We start from the raw sequence: 19,410 nt of genomic DNA, 5'->3' as shown, positions 1-19,410 counted from the left end.
TTCTAAGGGTTAGTCTAAACACTAAAATTTACCGAAATGGATTCTTCCAAACCTCAACTTTCTAATTACTACCAACTTTTGCAACTGTTGCCATATTTGGTCGAAAGACAGATTCTTGGGATTTTGAAAGATTGAACATTTTCAGTTTTGGGAGATTATTTGAAGTTTTGTCAGTCGTGGTGTCGTCTGCATTTAAATATGTAACTTTGGGGAATTTAAGTGTAATATGTGGTTTTGGATTTCTAACCGCAGGTTTGACCTTGGTCTTTTTAGTCTTACGCTTAATTTTCGTCACTGGATACAAACATGCCGCGAGATTGGAATCGTTTTTACCTTTTTGAGCTTTGATATGACGAAAATCTGTTGTTTCTACGTTCTTGACAGAAACAGCAGGTCGGAACGGTTTATCAGCAATCGAACCAGGAATACTGTAGTTCATAGAAACAGACGTCTTGGAGACGATTCTTCTGTTGCCGACAGAAACATAAGGTGTATGTAAACACAGCTTTGGTTGTGATGGTGGTTCTGGTTGCCGGGTGGCGCCACCTGATTTGGAATGTTTCGAAGACATATCCAATGGTTTATAATACTGAGATCGGCTGATACCAGTATCGCTGAGGGAAGATTGCACCTTGCAATCCGATTCGCTGGCTTCCACAGAGTTTGTTCCACATTTCGGTAACTGTTTCAAATACGACGTATTCACTGATGCACCATGGGTAGGGGATTTTTTAGCCATGTCTTTTTTGGGTGCACTATCATTTGAACTAGATACATTGTCTTTAGGTTTTGATTCGTTGTTTAAAGCAGTAGCAGAATTTTTCTCCGACACATTATGTCGCGATGTTTGTGGGGACACGGATTCTACCTTTTTGTACCCGAACGGTTTCCTAATAGCAGAACCTTCAACTTGTAAGTTTATGCCTATATATGGAGGGACAGTAACTATTGGTTGTTTATATGACAACTCAAATCGCCCGATGTCACAGTTTCTATCCTGTTTTCTATCGATCACAACTAAAATGAAAAATTAAACAGCATAAATTTATACAGCCAAATTTCAGCCATTTTTTCAGCTGACATAATTACAATGGCGGAGAGTTCATGTACCAAAAAATCATCCACGAATTCTTTTGAAAAAAAATAGCAATATTATACCAATACAATCACGATAAGAAAAAATGGATTTAAAATGTTCTAGGTCAAGTTTTGTTAGTGTAAAAAATGCTTTTGTCGTTTTTTGGTATGGAAATTTCTTGACTATACTCCTTTGACATGAAAGAAAGGGAAGCTACTCTGTACAAACCTTTGATAGTATCATCTAAGACATTGTTACACATTCTGGCTGTAACAGCTGTACTAGCCTCCATACTGGGAGAGGAGTTAATTTCTATCAACCACGGAGCATAGTCTTCCGTTAACATAAAATCAGCACCATATAACTCAAACGAGGACTGAAATAAACAACAAACACTTAATCAAAAATAACTTGTGCAAAATTCTAAAATCATACAAAACAAACTCAAGGGCAATAACTCTTGTTTCCCAAGTTGTTTTTATTGTCTGCTTATGAATAATTATATTGCTTTTTTTAAAATTCAGGGGCAATAACTCAGAAAACCAAAACAAATTGGTCATCTTATAGTATCTCAAAAGTTTATGCCTTTTAAAAAAATGCAGATTGCGTTCTTAAAAGAGACACGGATGACTGAGAATAAGATATATATAGATAACTATTTAGGCTTGTGCCATGTTTTATTTGGTACATGTGCTTATGTATTGGGCCAAAATAAAATGTCTCTTGTACCTTTCTGTATTCTATAATATCTTGAGCTGTTAACAGAGCACACTGTATAGCTTTCTTCATTCCAGGATAAATCATATCATCCCAGAGATTTCCTACATTCTTAGTTCTACAATATCAAAAATAAACTGTTACAAACATCTTCACAATGTTTGTCTAATACCTTGACATCATTCAGCACTTTTCTTGTTTGAAAGTCATACAACAATCAATGCCTTGTTATAATGCACAATTAAAGATGGCAGCTATGATGGCAAACAACAACTAGTTAAGATGCAGAGCCATATTGTTTTCAAACTTTCGATAGAGGGCTCTCATTCATAGCAAACAATCCAAATTTTGTGTCATAAGAAAGTGCCTAGAGATGTCAAAGATTAGAAAAAATGTGAAAAAATGTTGTTAGAAGCAATTGTTATTCAATCAATCAATCAATCAAGAAAGCACGAAAAAAAAATGGAATACTCACTTCAGATAATCTTTAAATTGTTCATGGGTCCACATATTATCATCTGGAAGTTGATTGGATCGCGGACCGTTTTTATAATGTTTCTGTATGGCGTTATTTGACAGATGGATGGACTCATCAAAATCATCCAGGGTGTATTGCTGGGAACAGAACCGAAGATAACTGTCCTGATAGAACCAGATGGTCAGGGGATTCCAATCTGTCACCAAAAACCACTGCCGAATATCAAATTTTGTATTATATACCAGTAATGGCCGCTCTGAAATGTAACACGAAAGATCGAGCTTAAGAATAAGGAATCAAATCTTATGTGATATTTACGTTACCATGGATATATATTCATTTTTGCTATATCTTAATATTCTTGCATCACTGTGGCTTAATCAACGTGAAATACAATGAAATTCGTATAGCTGTAGTTTCATATTTAGTTAAAGGAACAGTTGCAGGGGTTAAATGTCGTAATATAGCAACCATGGTTGTTAAGGGGTTAAGATACATACCTATATATTTCTGGACTACGTATTTACTATCCTTTCTAACTACATTAGAATTGACTAGTTTTAACATATCTTCTAACTTATCATAACAAACAATACCTAAAATAACAAATACTTAGATATAAAACTTAAAATAACAGTCAGAATAACAAATACTTATAATAACAAACAATACAAACAAATAACAAATACTTAGAATAACAATACCTAAAATAACAATTACTTGAATAATACTTTTAAAAACCTATACTTTAAAAAAAAAATGCACTTAAAATAACAAATACTTAGAATAGCAATACTTAAAATAACAAATAATACATAAATATAACTAATAACAATACTCATAACAAATACTTAACATACCAAAAAATACTTCAAATATTCAAAAACACGGTGTGCAAACACCTATAAATGGTGTAATGATTTATTTAGAGAAGAAGACCTACAATGTCCTGGAGATTTAGTTCCTAGTCTCGTTGACTATTTATCAATAGAAAAGGGGCACCAAGACTTACCACGTCCTCGTGATTTAGCACCGGGTTTAACAATCCAGACGTTCTTCACCCCATCTAACTCAAACTGGGGACATTTACTGGGCATCTTCTTCATCAATGCTTCACATTTATCTATCAGGGCCTGGGGGACCGTAGGAATTATTCCATCATCACTGTAATAAAGATGGTGTCTGCGTAATGCCAACTTATTTTTTGTCATCAAGAAAGCTTGTGCATTGTTAGGTATTTGGAAGTGAGAGCTGACACCAGGCATTAGAATTTTTCTTACCTTGAGGAGGATTCGAACCCACAGCACCTAATCCCCCAGCAGACGACATCCAACTCGCTACCGAATGAGCTATTCAACTGGTGACAGAGATTATTCCTGATTTACTCGAAGGGAAGTATGGGTACGCGTTATATTGGCAATTATACTGTAAGTGGATGCGACAATGTCAACTCTTTGTGGATGTTGCTTCAGAATTTTTCTTACCCTCGGAGATCCCCATACCCATGGCAATAACTGTTAAAAATCCAACTCACCAACCACTATGTTACGAGAATGAACAAAGGAAAGAAAGAAACAACCAACAAGGATATCGACTAAGGTTCACCAGGATCTGGTCTACCAGTTGATCCTGGTCAAACCTCTGATATTGATCTTGCCGAAGTATAAGGATTACTTTTAAAAAGCAACTGAAATACATACTGAGCTAGCTGATAGTACCACTGTAGTAGCTGATTCCATTGACTTTCGCTTAATATACCAGTCTGAAAAGACAAAGAAGTAACAAGGATAACAACTTAGGTCCTACACATTCAGCTTTCCAAGATAAGCCACACCCATTTTATTTTGGTAGACTTATGTCCTAATGAAAGATGACTAATTCACAGTTACCAGATCTATAAATGTAAATGTGCAAACTGAATTCTCTCCAATCCTCTTTGATGCTTTTTCATCAGTTCCTTCGACCTGCTGCACCGGATCAGCCAAAGAAAAATAACTGTCCAAGCCATCTTAATTATTTTATAGCAAAAGTCACTTACCTCTTCCAGCAGGTCTATATCTTCATGTAATTTGAATCGTAGGAAAATTTCACACTGAGATATAGCTACTTCTAAAGCTTGTACTGGAACTGTTACAGACTTCTTCTTTTTCTTTACATTACGTGGTGAATTTTTTGATTCTAAAAAAAAATAGATTTCAATAGACACAGGTCTAACCATTTACCGTATATTTCCGAATATAATGCAGTTTTTTACCCCAAAATGGGCCCCTTACAGAAGAGGTGCGTAATATACACAGTGAAATAAATTTTGATTTTTTTTTCCCCTTCGAAAATACCGAGAAGCGATGTTGAGGATCCACCATTTTGTATTCCTTCAATGCCATGTTGTTATGTTTTTAAGATCGTTTATATTTCTGACCTTGATGGTCCATAAGAGGTTTGCAGCTTGCTAAGACATTTGAGCAGCCATATTCTCTGGACATCTCCAGAAAATAGAGGTGAATCAACAGCCCTGCCTTCACCATTCAACATTTGCACATGTTCTACCAGCTTTTAAGACTAACTTTCTATATTTAAAACAATAACTTCAAGCTTTCTGAAGTTAAAGCAGTTAGCAAGAGAAGATCTTAAAAAGTTTGGAATCTTACTAGCAAAAAAAAAGCCAAATCCAGAACCCCAACAAGAAGGTAATAGAATTTTGCTTACCATAATGTTTCAAAGCAATATAAACAAAAATAAACTCAAATTTTCAGTATATTCTTCCAGAATACAAATCCTATCTTATACTCACGAGATGGAGTGCCTCTTCCAGGCGGAGATAAATTTGCCTTTTTTATTTCTTCATTTTTCTTTTCTTCCTTCTTTCTCTCATCTTCTTTAATCTTTAATTCATCCTCTTGAATATGAACACATTTGGTTCCATCTTTGGTAATCTCAGCACATTTGGGATCTTTACAACTTGGTTCCACAGGTTTGATTTTGTCAGTTTCTGGCAGTGTTTCCGACTGAATCTTGCTGACATTATTCTGGGCTTTCTTGACGGTCTCGATTGTTTGATTTTCACTGTTTATGTTAATAACAGCACAGTTGTCAATATTGTTTTCAGATTTTTTCAAATTTAGCTCCATGATATGGTTATGCATGATTTTGACAATATTCATACAGGCTGATAATCTATAATCCTCTACAAATGATTAACAAAATATGAAATTCAAAAATTTAGATTTTTAGAAAAATCGAATATGTACAAACTTCCTGTGAAAAATTTTAGATTTTCATTTTTTTTGGAGGAATTTTACATCCTTCCCATTGTGTAATGTAGACAGGCAATGCCATGCAGTGTGAAATGAAGGAAATTTTGCCAGGAAAGCAACCTTCCAACTGTGGAGTAATCTTTAATGCACAGTCTGTGGAATACAAGATCTCAGTTTTTCATCTGATTTAAACTATCCTAAAATTGACTGATCTATATTTGTTATTATGTTGTACAAAATTAGGCACTTTTTTACTTCTTAATAAATAATTGAGAGTCTAGAAAGGGGACATAACTCAAATCTTTCACCTACCAATAAAGGCCTCTTTATCCTCTTCATGACTTAATCGGTAACATCGCGGACAAAATGAATCTTGATCAACATTCTCAAAATATCTTACATTTCTTAAATTAACACATAAACCAACCTAGAATACAATTAAATAATATACTAGTTGACAATGTAATTTGTTGAAACATTGTATACCATAAAACAATACAATACATATACATTCTTCAAGCCACACAGTGTCAAAATACAGCTGAGGGGTAGGATTTTCTTATCTTCGTACAACTCCATGTTTAACCTACCCTGTTTTGTGGTACCGTGTGAGGCACATGAACATTGTAGAATATCTGGTAATGTTTAGCTTTGTATAGCACCAAAAAGTTGGTTGAAGCAATAAGAATGAATGAAATTTTATGTTTGCCCTTAAATGCCGCTATCCCATTCATATAATACTTCAAATAAACGGTAAGGCCAGATTTGTAGGGCTATATCAAATCAAGAGTTGTCTTACCTTGGTAGTAAAAGAACCAGCTTTACAATAATGGTTAACCATCTGATCTCTTAATAAAAAACGATAATCTATTACGTCCCTTTTTAACACCCAGAAAAATTGCGGGTTCACGTTACGCACCATTCGTGACTGAAATGATAAATTCACAAATTACATTTTAAGCCATGTAAGATATTTTTCTAATTTTGTCTCAACTTTGGTTCCAATTCAATTCGGCTAGTGAAATGAAAATAGAATTTTACGTCCTTATTCCTCATTGAGTTTATGAGGACATGATGCATTGTGCAATGAGGGAAATTTTGATAACAGTGACATGGTATTGAACATTGTTCCATGGATAAGTAAAAAAAAATTGTAAAACTGACCATAATTCCATACAAGCCATCTTCTTCTTCCCATGGAGGAATTTTAGGTTCATCATCTAGAAAAATAAAAACAATAGTGTCAGCCATCTCTTTGTCTTTATCGTCCATTAAAAACAATGAATTCTGAGTACCCAATACAAACTTGAAATCACTTAGTACTCTTTGAGCAAACAAATTGGTGCAGAACAAAAAATGGTCATCAAGATTTTGTGAATAAGGTCCATAGAATTCAAGTTATGTCAATGCCATGCAAAATAATTTGACAAGGGAAGATAACTCTTGATGCCTTACTGTCATCATCTGTTCCATCATCATCATCAGTTCCAGCATCATCATCATCATCATTATCAGCTGCAGCCCCATCATTATCAGCAGCAGCTCCATCGCTGTCTGAATCATCTGAGTTCTGTTTACGACGTTTCGGTCGTGAGGGACGTTTGTTGAAGCCTGTTGTTTTGTAGAACTTTTCTACCCACCCTCTTTTCCTCAGGCTGTTCCTGACACTGGCATATCCACCTTGTATTGTGAATACTTTACGATACTGCAATTGAGCAATTCCTTAAAGGTCAAGGTCAATGAAAATGGCAGTTATCTGTATGCTAACATATAATTTCAAAAAAATTCAAAATGTATTGCCAAATATTTGAGAATTTTTACCTCTCAATGAAGTTTTTTTTCATGATTTTCAAACAAGGGATTATGCCAAATGTTTGTTCCTGATGAAGTAACATGATATAGGATAGTTCCTACCTTAATTGCCTTATCAACAATCTCTTTAGCATTTCTAAGTCTCTCTCCCTCATTATTCAGAGACAACTTTCTCCCTAATTTCGATCTGGCAATAGAGGGCATAGTTTTACTTCGTGAAAGACATGCTGGCGACTCATTTTCTGAAAATATACCATATAATCAGAATTTCAGCAAAATTGATGTGCATACATGTAGTTCCACATAATTCAAAGTATATACAGTTGTCTAAGAATTAGCTTAACTAACAAATAAATCTCAATTTCAGCAGTCAGTATCCCTTTTCACAATGAAAATTAGACACCTGGTTAAATATCATAGCCTGATTCCTATGAATTGATCAAGAATTTATTAACAAAGTGGCAACTTTTAAAAAAGACATCAGCAATTTCATTTTAGCCTTCGCTAATCTCGTTGGCAAAATTTCCATCATTGCTCACTGCACAACAAGGTTCAACCCGAGTCCTAACACAGACTGCAAATAAGGACTTGGCTTTACCTTTATCAGCATCTATTGGACGTTGAATAATGCCCGGGTGACTGAAGCGAGTTTTCTGCTGAACTTTGAGAACATCTTGAGGCGATGCATAAGGCCCTGAAATATGGTGGGTGTTAGTTTTTACAACAATTATTGCTACAAATATTAGCTACATATATTTATATTAGAAATTTCTACAATACAACATAAGTTGATAAGAGTTAGGCAGTTAGAATGGTGCAAAGTGTTTGAAATACAGAGATAGATGTTTTGTTTTATGTTACTACACCTACCATCCATGATCTGACAAACTTTGTTTTTAACTCATGTTCCATGGTGTTGGTATTAAAAGCGGAACGGTCGGTATTTTCGGGGATTGATTTGGGCCGAATGTGCTTTAATAGTCTTAAGAAGTACTAAAACTCACAAAAATCACATAATCCCTTCAAATATAACTCAAACTAGAAATTTCACTGTCTATTTCTATATATGTGTTTTCTATATATGGCATAGTCTCACTAAAATTCAATTTGAAATTTTAACTTTCAAACGTGAATAATTATGGATACACTTGGATTTGAAGGCTCAAATTTCGATGATGAGCCGTGAAAACTATTACTGATTATGTGAGCTAAAAAAATTCCTGTTTCTGAAACTAAGGTATGATTGGTCGAACAGATAGTTTCATGGAGTTTTGACATAATTGTTTTTAAAATTTCTCATAGTTTATTGTTTCAATTCAAAAACACTGTTCAGAGTGGTTAGACAATACAAGGCAATGTTTAACAACTCTTAGAATTTACATATAGTAATGGATGGCACGTTACACAAAACAAAACAAAACATCAAGATTTTCATTTTTAACAGATTGAAATTGATAATTATGTGTGTGACTGTTAATTATTATTATATTATTTGATTTCCTGTAATAACTGATAGTGAACAAATTCAATAAACAAACTATATACAGTTGCTATAGTTACCCTCTAAAAGACGTTGAAGCTTGGCTGAATTTGTGGTTTTCATTCTATCCACAGCTAAAGTGTTGACGGCTGGCATTTCGTCCAAACCTTTCGAACTCTCTACAGCTTCAGGTTCAGGCTTATCTTCTTCTTCCTCTTCACAGATTGTCCCACACTGTATACCTGAGTTTACAGGAGATTCAGCTTCATCCACTTTCTGTAGATTAATAGAATATTTTAATCCTTAAGCGACATTCAGGGGTAGAGAATGATAACATTAAATAATGTAATACAATTTTATGATATTCCTTAATGTTTTCCACAATTTTCCTAGGTCCTTTTCACAAAAAGCAATTTTGTTGTAAGTATTGTATTTGTCAATGTTAATTCTATACTTCATCACAAATTCTTATACAGTTTTTTTGAGGAAAAGGGCCCTAGCCACGTATTCTCAAAACAATATTAGCACTAGGATGTCCTTGAATCAATGTTGGAAGATAAGAACCTAGGACATCCTAGAATCAATGTTGGAAGATAAGAACCTAGGACATTCTAGAATCAATGTTAGAAGATAAGAACCTAGGACATTCTAGAATCAATGTTAGAAGATAAGAACCTAGGACATCCTAGAATCAATGTTAGAAGATAAGAACCTAGGACATCCTAGAATCAATGTTAGAAGATAAGAACCTAGGACATCCTAGCACTAAGATTGTTTGGAGAATACGCAACCAACTTTTGTTAATAGCAATAGATATTCATTAGAGGCTATGTAAAGTCACTTGGTTACACTGGCCACTGAGATATATGTTAAAAATAATCTAGCAGTCTTATGGGTTAAAAACGTTAAGATAACTTTTCAACTTTCTCTCACTTTCTTTTGATCTGACCCAAAATGCATGAAAAATTTTCCAACCTCATTTTCGTTGTCTGAATTAGTATTTTCCAATTCTTTATCAAGATCTTTGGAAGCTCGAAAAGAATTTCTTCTGGACTGAGGTGAAATTGATACACTCTTCTTATACAATGTATCAGCTTTTTCTACCTGAAATTACAAAACAAAATATCAATCTGTCATTCAGTCATCTGAGTTATGATACAGTTCACATAAGAAAGAAACAACTATATTTTACAAGGATAACAACTTAAGTTCACAAGGATCCTGTCCCCATTATGTTTCTCAGCCAAGTCACTAGAAAGTGATCTTACAAACAAGGATAGCAATTTAGGTTCACAAGACTCCTTTCTACTGGCTGGTCCTTGACCAAACCTTTTGGCATTCATCTTGTACCCATTTCTAACTGTGTTGATTGGAATGATGAGAAAAAAATTACTGAATTATAACACACACGAACAACTTATGTTTGATGTAACAAAGCAAATAACATGATGTCATGTAAAGATTCCATAGTTCTAACCAACTGTGCTACAGCCAGTCCTCATATTATTCAAGCATCCATCAAACTCACATGTTTTCTTTGATTTTCAAGATGTTGTTGTTGTCTTGACATAAAATCACTGTTTAAATTTTCAACGATTTTCAAACTAGCATTACTAAGGCTGGGTTTAAAAGTGAAAACTGAAGAATCTAAATTTGCGTTTGAAGTTAAGGCATTATTTTCTGCGGCAGAACTGTCAAAACTGGGTCGTTTCTTTATGATCATATAATTCTTGCTGTCTCCAGCAATTTCAGATATGAATTTTGGATCAATCAAACTTGGACTGACAATCGTAAACGGCAGATCTCTTGGTAATCTATCTGATAATATTTCTCTTTCTGTTAAGACTGCTTGGCTATCTGTGTCTTCTGAAAGTTTTGAACTGGCAGCACCTTCAGTATCCTTATTTCCTAATTTCTGCTCTTTGACAGGAATCGGACCTAGAGGCTTCTTGTAATTCAGTTTACTCTTGGTTTCTAACATAAAATTCGGAATCCCTGGTTGCTTTGACTCTCGAGTCGAAACTATTTTCTTGCTGGCTTCACTGATTTTTGGAGCAAATGTGAAGTCTACGTCACAAATAGGTTGTCTCTTCCCCATTTCATCTTTGCCATGATTCAAAGGCTTTAACACATCCTGAATTTTTTGTTTCAGAACTCTTTTGTTTACATATCTTCAGTGGAAAAACAAGAAATATGAGATCATAATTTCTGTCGCCAAGGAAAGGCGGCCATGTTGTTTATCGTAGTTTCCCGGAAATAGTCTCTAAACCAAAATTATTTCTCAAATATTTTCAAAGCGCAGACGACAGAACCAATAACTTTCTATGTTTCTGTGAAATTAATGAATCAAATGGAAATAAAACAAAAATGAAAATATCAGTTATTCTCTGAGTACATCGTAAGGGATCGGAAAAGACCGAAGTCAATTAGGTAGTCTTCGATACCCAGACTTTTCATCTCTAGTTTTACCAGACAATGTAAGACTGGATGACAGCGGCTAGACAATAACTAGGTTATAACTCTTAAAATTAGGTCAGGTAAAGTCACGTGAACTTTAGTCGAATCGTAAAAACTGTCAAAAGTCAAAGTGGAAACGGATGAAAATGAAAAGTCATCATTAAAAAGAGGCAATGAGGACATTGTCAAGTGACTAAACTTCATCGTTGAATCGAGTTCGTCTGTTTTTTCACATTTTTGGTTAGAAATTTTGTTTTTTCTTTTGTTTTAGTTAAAATATTGTCAACTACGTTTTGTTATTCATTGAAATCAGTGTCCTTTGTCACAAACCTTAAAGCTGACGTCACTGACTAAAATAAGTTTTCAAACTGAATTTTTTTTGTGAGGACTTTTATATGTCGAATTTTTCATTGCCTAACACTATGGATTGCTGAAATAATACATTAATCATGCTTTTTGTATGTGAACCTCCCAAATGTATATGAGTTGATATTCTCATAGAAATGCATCATGCGTGTGTGTACAAATGAGCTTCTGTAGTATTAACAAAAGTAAAACTTGAATAATAGAAGAATATTCAAGAATAAATATTTGTTGAATGTTTCAAGGATGTTTTTTTATTTTAGAATCTTAGTTGAAGAATTGCCGTTAGGATGAGTGTCTCTCGTGTTTTAAGAGAAGAGTTCCGTTTAAAACAATTTGGTTTTGGAGGTGTGGATTCAGAATGTTTTTTCACATTTATTGTAAGTATTTTGAATAGAAATATCTGAAAATTTAAAATTAAGTATGATATCAACTTTTTCAAGAGTAGCTATACCTGATATGATTTCAAACAGCAACTGGTTTGTGTACAATTTAATGAGAAAAGTGCAGACGGAATTGATGACTGTCATGCATTTAAAAGTGATTAAGAACCTACTCCTATGCATTTATTGCCAATATTATGATGTTGTCTGTAGTACATACATGGGAGAAGTTTGGTATTGCATTTTTTGAATGATACTTAAAGCTTTCATGAAAATTTAAAAAAGAAAATTATATTTTTTTGATTATCTCAATAGCTTATATATCTCAAATATTCTGAAACCTTTCTTTCACTATTTCCGCGTAGCTAATAATATCTGCATTGGAGGATTCACAAACCTTAGTACCAACTACTTAAAGCTGTCATGAAGTCAAAAAAAACTTTTTGGAATATGTCAATCAGAAATATAGCTCTATTTTGTTCCATCATCTTTCACAATGATTCATATTAATTTTTTAATTGTAAATTTTCAATTTTTTATCCATTTCAGTGGTGGCCATCAAGGCTAATTTATCTCATCTACCGATTTTTAATGGCGGCCTTCACCCTGACCATGTTGTCAATCACAGCCACTCAAATCAAGGAACATAAAGCTCCTTATCCATGGCATGTATTCCTTACGAATTGGTCTTACACGTCCTTGACAATCTACATGCTCATGCACTTTCTCGTAACCTTGGTAACGTTCATTCACAGAGCACGACAAGGCAGGAATTTAATAACTCGGACAGACGCGGAAGTTCATCGGAAAGCGATCCTTCCTCAGACACACCAAGGAAATACCTCGCCTTACCAAAGTGTAGATGACTCTTCAGTACAAGGAGTTACAATTGTTAGAAACGGGTTTTCAATCATTCAGGCAGTTGTGTGGCTTTTTTATACGTACGTATCTGCAGCAGCTTTTATAGTTACCTTAGTGTTTTGGATTGCGCTCTTTCCACATATGAAGGGTCCTGCATTTTCTATGGACAATCTTCAATTACATTTACTGAATTCCGTTGTAATTTTAATCGAGCATAGTCTATCCGCGATCCCTGTTCGGCTTTTACACGTAACTTATGCGACTGTGTATGGATTGATATATACATTATTCAGTGTGTTTTATTGGACAGGAGATCACAGAAGAGTTATCTACCCTATCTTAAACTGGAACAAACCAGGCCCTTCTATAGGTTATGTTTTACTGTTAGGACTAGTGCTAAGTCCCTTTGTGCAATTATGTTTATTCGGCATTTATCGATTGAAAATTTTTATTTACAAGAAGGTCCACCATGTTCCTGATGAGTCATTTGATTACCAACCTCAGTAAAGAATGATTCTCAAGGGTGTCCTAGTCAGACAACATCAAACCTTTGATTAACAAGGCTGATAATTTTGTCAACAGGGACTTATAATTGCTAAAGTGCAACCCCAGAGATTAATTAATTGGACCAATCAAAGATGTTGCCTAGCTATATAAAGGATGATGTTTCCTGACGGACGTCATCATTCATTATTATTCAAGATGGGTTTAGGGAACTCAACCCATCGTCAGTGGTGAAGGTTTAAGATATGAGTGGTTCAAAACTAAGTCCAAATGTCTTTCACTTAATAAAAATGTATGAATGTAACGAAAATAAAATTATATAAGCATGGATTAATTATTGTGCCTTAATGGTATACTTGTTGCTAGAAATTTTTTAATTGTTTTAGTGATATCTGTGCTATATGATACCCCTCAAATCTTTGAATAGATTCTTCAACACATGCATTCATGTAACCATGATTTTATGATAGATAGAAGAGTTCATTTAAGATTTAAGGGTATTTTTTTATGTAAGTAATTTCAAGCCTTTAAGTTTTTGTAATGCATCCTAATTTCTTTCAAATCCACCCTTTTGTACAATATTTATTTTGATATGGCTCTGCATTTTTTGTAAATCGTAAATCAAGGATTTTTCATCAGTTTTTTCTATGTTTCTGGTGCTCAAAATTTGACATTCCATATACTGACATGATATTCCAGTTTGGAACACAGCATTCCATTTTTGTATCAAACTTTTTCTTTCTTTTTTTTTATATCTGTGCTATATAGTAGAAAATGTAGTGCGTTTTTTCGTTTTTTGGGTTGTTTTTTTTCTTATTTCATGATAGCTTTAATAATTCAGCATTTAAAGCCGGTTTGTGTGCAAAACTAATATTATTGTCAAGTGCTTAAATATGCAATGATGTTTGTTATGAGAAATACATTTTCGTATGTTTTTGTAATTTCATGACAGCTTTAAAAAACAGTATTTACTTTGGTCCCAATCTTGTTTGTTAAATTTTCAACATGAACATGAACTTATTAAACATAAATTTTCGTTTGTATTATATATTTAGTGAAAGCTTTAATAACATAGATTTGACAAATGAATCTGAGTCATAAAAGCCCCATTTTGTTGTTGTTGGTTGTTTTGAGGCAGGAGGTAGTGGGATAAACCATATATTTGCGTCTATATTGCTCATTTTTGCTACACTTTCTGGTTCGCAGAATGTATAATGACAATTAAATTTTGATTTTCGTCAAAGGTTTCATAGTCAATACTGACGATACTACCCGAATTTTACCCATTGCTTAGCATGAGATCACCCCTCCCTTGACCAATGCTCTTTATCTTCAAAACTAGCTGTCTTATCATCAAGTGCGCACAAACCCCAAAGTTGTGTTATCTGTGGTGAAACTTTTAAAAGTAAATTTTATATAACCATCATTGAGTTGGAGGTGTGATAACTGATACATGGGTGATAAACTATGAGACAAACAAGATAAAATTATTTCGAGGTCAGACGGGGGGTCAAGAGACGATATCGGTGCGTTTGCCTTCCGAAACTAGTACAACATGAGGAAATCTTAGATGGGGTTGTTCAGCCCCCAATCAAATTCCTTGAAGGCAGTGACAGGGAAATAATTGGAAAAAATACTGATTTTGGGGTTTTCCAAGTATGAGACTGTCCCGGTTTTTACCCTTTTCAAATTACTAATCATTGAGTTCGTAAATGGCTGGCGTACTCGGCCAAATGATTCGAATATGGTGGTTTATTATCTTATTGTCTATTAAAATAAAATTAATAGGATTGACCTAAAAATTATTCAGGGGTCACGGTGATGAAGAAACTATTATACTGTATATATCAAAATGGCTGAATCATGATGACCTTTACTTGACCTTGAGTTTATCAACTTTTATCTCCGACAATAGACGATCGTTGACCTTTATTAGATAAAGATGGCTAACGATAACAAGATGATGCCCGGCTAATTTTTGACAACAATAGGCCTAGCCTTTATTTAGATAACTGAAGTTCACGAGGATCCTTTCTACAAGCTGGTTATGGACTAAACCTCTTGGCATTGATCTTCTCTGGATTAAAGGGGATTCTTTCTTGCAGCGAATCCTGCCTACCAGTTGGTCCTTGGCAAAATCTCTTGATCTTTCCCAGATTATCTGTACCCATTTACTGTTGGTCTACTGGAATATTAAAGATTCTTTCTACTAGCTGGAAGGTCCTTGGTCAAACCTCTTGGCACTGAAATTTTCCTTAATTCCTGTACCCATTCACAGCTGAGTCGACTGGAATAATGAAGATTCTTTCTACCAACTGGTCTCGGACAAACCTCTTGCTTCACATCTTTCCCGGATTATCGTTATAATATAATAGAAAAACCGGACTTTCAAACGCCAACCTATTTTAGAACCCACAACAATTATTGTTCGTCTGAACACCTGAACACTTTATGACCAAATCTACAATTAATTTTTCTGACTACGTGTATACTGGCCGACATCCACCAAAAATAACTATTAGAGTTAGTTGGTACTAATTTAGCTATCGATCTACAATTGTTAATTTGGTATACTGGAATCGATCTGGAATCAATATGTCGGCAATATCAAAGTAATTATTGATGTCTATTATTATGTCGTAAAGTGTTAACAAAAAATAGTGATTTCTTTAACCATTAATGAATTTAATTGGAAATTCTGGCTTCGGAAACATACAAAATACCTTACATCTCTGCACCTTATTTGCACTAATACAGTGTGCAATGAGGGACATTTCTCAAAGAAGCGGTATTGAGATATTATATTTGATTGCCTACCGTCAAAGGAACATCTTTAGATGAACGAAATGAAGATTCTTTGAGCTAACTGGAATATCGAAAGATTTTAAATAAATAGACAGATCGCTGTGTGTCATTTTCGGACATAGAGCCCCCTTCCCCCTCCCTCATTTGATAAACACTTATTAAAAAAAAAAGAAGCCTTACCATGGTATGAGTTCAGAAAATTCTTAAATTACTCAGAATCCAAAATAACACATTACAAAAGACTAAAAAACGCCTCAATTCCACACTTTAGAGCCAGATGCACTGTAGACGATTACTGGTTAATAATTAAAAATGGCTTTAAGCAAAAAATTCTACAAACCTTGAAAATTTCGGCCTGTCAAATCTTAATTCCGTTAATTCCTTCCTCATAAAACAACTTCATTCTTAATTCATTAATCCTTAATTAGCTAACAATTGAACTTTGGGATTAATGCAGCGATAATCCGTTAATCCGTCCGATAATCCAACGTTACGGTATTACGACCGAATTAACCCGCTAGACTAATTAAAATGAACTTTTAAAGTACTTGATAGGTTTAGTACCGTTAGAAACAGTACACAATGCAGGTATTATTACATATACAACCACTGAGTTGAAATACTATAGACGGGGTTTGAAATAGAAAGGCGAATGCGTGCGTTAACAGTACACGATATGCTGAAGACATGCAATGCAATGCAATAGCACGTGCGTAACCTGATTCATGAAGGGCGTTTTTTTTTTTTTTTTTGGGGGGGGGGGGGGGGGCGGTGGGCTAAAAAATCTTGGGTTATTTTGTATCAAAAATGTGAAAAAGTGGGAGGGGGTATGGTCAAGATCCACAAGCACACGTCCCTATGGGCAAAACGGGGACGGGGATTGTAGTCTAAATCGTGGAGTATATCGAAATTGGACCAGTGTTCCAAAAATTAATCATGATCTATATCTAGCCACCCCCACCTCCTCTCCAAAAAAGTAAAAGCAAACAATCTAAATATGCAATCTATTTTAAGTCATTGCTAAATACACCGGATTACCCACAGTGGTTAATAATACCCATTGTAAATGCTGACAAAAACTAGGGTTCAAAGATCTCTGTAGTTGTAGAATTTGGCCTTGATAAAACTTCGAAGACCATGTCAGTAATCGTAAGTCGTTCGCTTGGTACATAAGCCATAGACAAAATAGATATGAGGCGTTTCTGTTTTGATTGGGTTAAATTTCCCCTAATTCAACAATGCCGTGTCTGTGGACTTCCATAAGATGTAAAATGAAGGCCGTATTATCCGCCCATTCACAGACATCTATTGTAAATTGGATTGCCGACTACTACATGATTATTAAAAAAAGGAAACACTCTGATGCCACGGCCGGTGCTTTGGAGAATCGATCCGCTGTCGACCCCAACACCTTTCCCCACCAGTCATACGTAACCAGCTATAGGGCCTAATATTGATTTGTTGTCCTTAGTAACGATATTATCAATCAATTCAACGCCTGGTAAAAATAATCACCACACCCTCCATTAAACAATACCCGACATTGAAATGATTTTAACTCCTATACGATAAGAACATGTTCACCCTGATTCAAATCTTTATTTATTTTAGCGGTGTTATGCATATTATTAACATGGGAACCACCATTTTGACAACGATGTTGAAGTTGTGTTCGTCGAAGCAATTAATGCAGAATGCTATTAATAGTAGTATTATTTTGAAAAGACGTAACTTGGTATCTTGTTTGAGTTTTGAAGGGAGGACAGAGTGTGGGGGGGGTGTTCGTTTCTATTGTAGGTCTACCAAAATTGCATCTGATTTTAGAATGCTCAAAACTGAAAAAAAGTGGTCGAATATAAACCTCAAGAACCCCATTATAGAGCTTGCATGGGGTGTCTTGAAACAATTCGAATTGACGACGAGATGCAATTACAATATTTTCTTCCAAAAAGAACCAATTTTGTAGCTTTTAGCGCCAAAACTTGAGTCAATGCCCAAAATCGTTGACGTTGAACGCAAAAACTCTTGACAATGGCGACGACGTCAAGCCTCTATTCTTCGCTAACGTTACCAATGTGATATCTTTGTTCTAACCTGACGACATTATCAAAATGTATAAGAATAATTTTATCAATTTTGAGTTTGGTGATCCTCAAGAAGAATGGCGATCAAGGCAGGGTCGCACTGGGGAGGAACAGAGTCCGATGACAGAGTTCAACATGTCGGCTAATCAAGAGATAGAAACCTTTCAGAAAGAAGACGATAAACCCACCATCAAAAGCATGTCAGAGATGGAATCCGGAAGTGCGTCCTTTATTGCTGACAAGGGTAGAAGTGGATCACCTTATTCCTATTCTGGTCCAATGACATCAACACCTAAAGTAGCAAGTTCACCACCAAAAAATTCTCGTCCAACTCGAGATACTGAATCTGGATTTCAACCTCAGAATCTCACAGATCAGTTCACTCGGGATAGTGGTTACAAAACCAACCAAGGATCCGCTTTTGAGAGTTCATCTCCACCCAAAGTTCAGAACCCCCCACCAGTGAAACCTAAACCCTTTAAGAAGATAGCGGCCGCACTACCTAGTCCAAGAAGGATGATGCTAGAAGGGGCTCAGAGGAGTATAGAAGCATTGGAACAACAAGAAATACAGGAAAAACATGAAAAACGTAAGTTTTGCGTTTTGCCTCACTGTTTTTGTCCTTAATTAATTGAATAGCATTGTATTTTGACTTCTTTTTTGCGATTCCTTACCTCCTACGTCTATGGTCAATGGATTAAAGGGATTGTAAAGAGGTTTTCTAGCCTTTTTTATGTATATCGGGGACAACTTTGACTTCTATTAATATTAGGGAATTCTTCGTCGATGTAAAACGTGACTGAGTTGGCGATTTTTAGTTAGAAATTCCGCCATCTTCTCAGGGGAGATAATATTATGTTGTTGGGGTCTGGTGGTAGGTTGGTTACGAATTCTCTTGTGGGAGCTGCGGCATTTCCGGTTAACTCTCTCTGGAATTGCAGGAATTGCAATACACATAAAAAGGGTAGAAAACCTCTATACATCCCCTTTAACAGTCAAACCTGTACGAAGGGTCACTTGTATACAGTGTGATCTTCCAATCAACCAGTAAAACTTCTCCCAATGTAAATTCGAACAAATTTCACCTCTGAAAAACGTTTACCCTTGAATCAGCCAGCGTAAGTATATAATGCG

General features: G+C 35.0%; 1 protein-coding gene across 1 annotated transcript; it reads right to left on the bottom strand.

Annotated features, from left to right (window-relative positions):
• Nucleotides 1-61: 61 nt before the first annotated feature.
• On the bottom strand, nt 62-10,917 carry LOTGIDRAFT_168866 (hypothetical protein; the record flags this gene model as incomplete). The annotated part of the gene is made up of 18 exons (XM_009066765.1): nt 62-1,017; nt 1,307-1,454; nt 1,808-1,913; nt 2,271-2,529; nt 2,774-2,869; nt 3,286-3,437; nt 3,974-4,035; nt 4,312-4,451; nt 5,065-5,457; nt 5,840-5,954; nt 6,327-6,455; nt 6,692-6,747; nt 6,983-7,232; nt 7,442-7,581; nt 7,938-8,033; nt 8,900-9,095; nt 9,795-9,923; nt 10,348-10,917. The coding sequence occupies 18 exons, from the start codon at nt 10,915-10,917 to the stop codon at nt 62-64; spliced, it is 3,993 nt and encodes a 1,330-aa protein (XP_009065013.1).
• Between the last annotated feature and the right edge of the window lie 8,493 nt (nt 10,918-19,410).

The sequence above is a fragment of the Lottia gigantea genome (genome assembly GCF_000327385.1).
Source record: "Lottia gigantea unplaced genomic scaffold LOTGIsca_79, whole genome shotgun sequence".
Classification (NCBI taxonomy): domain Eukaryota; kingdom Metazoa; phylum Mollusca; class Gastropoda; family Lottiidae; genus Lottia; species Lottia gigantea.
The sequence above is the reverse complement of the archived record's forward strand: the minus strand, read 5'-3'. Positions and strand labels throughout refer to the sequence as shown.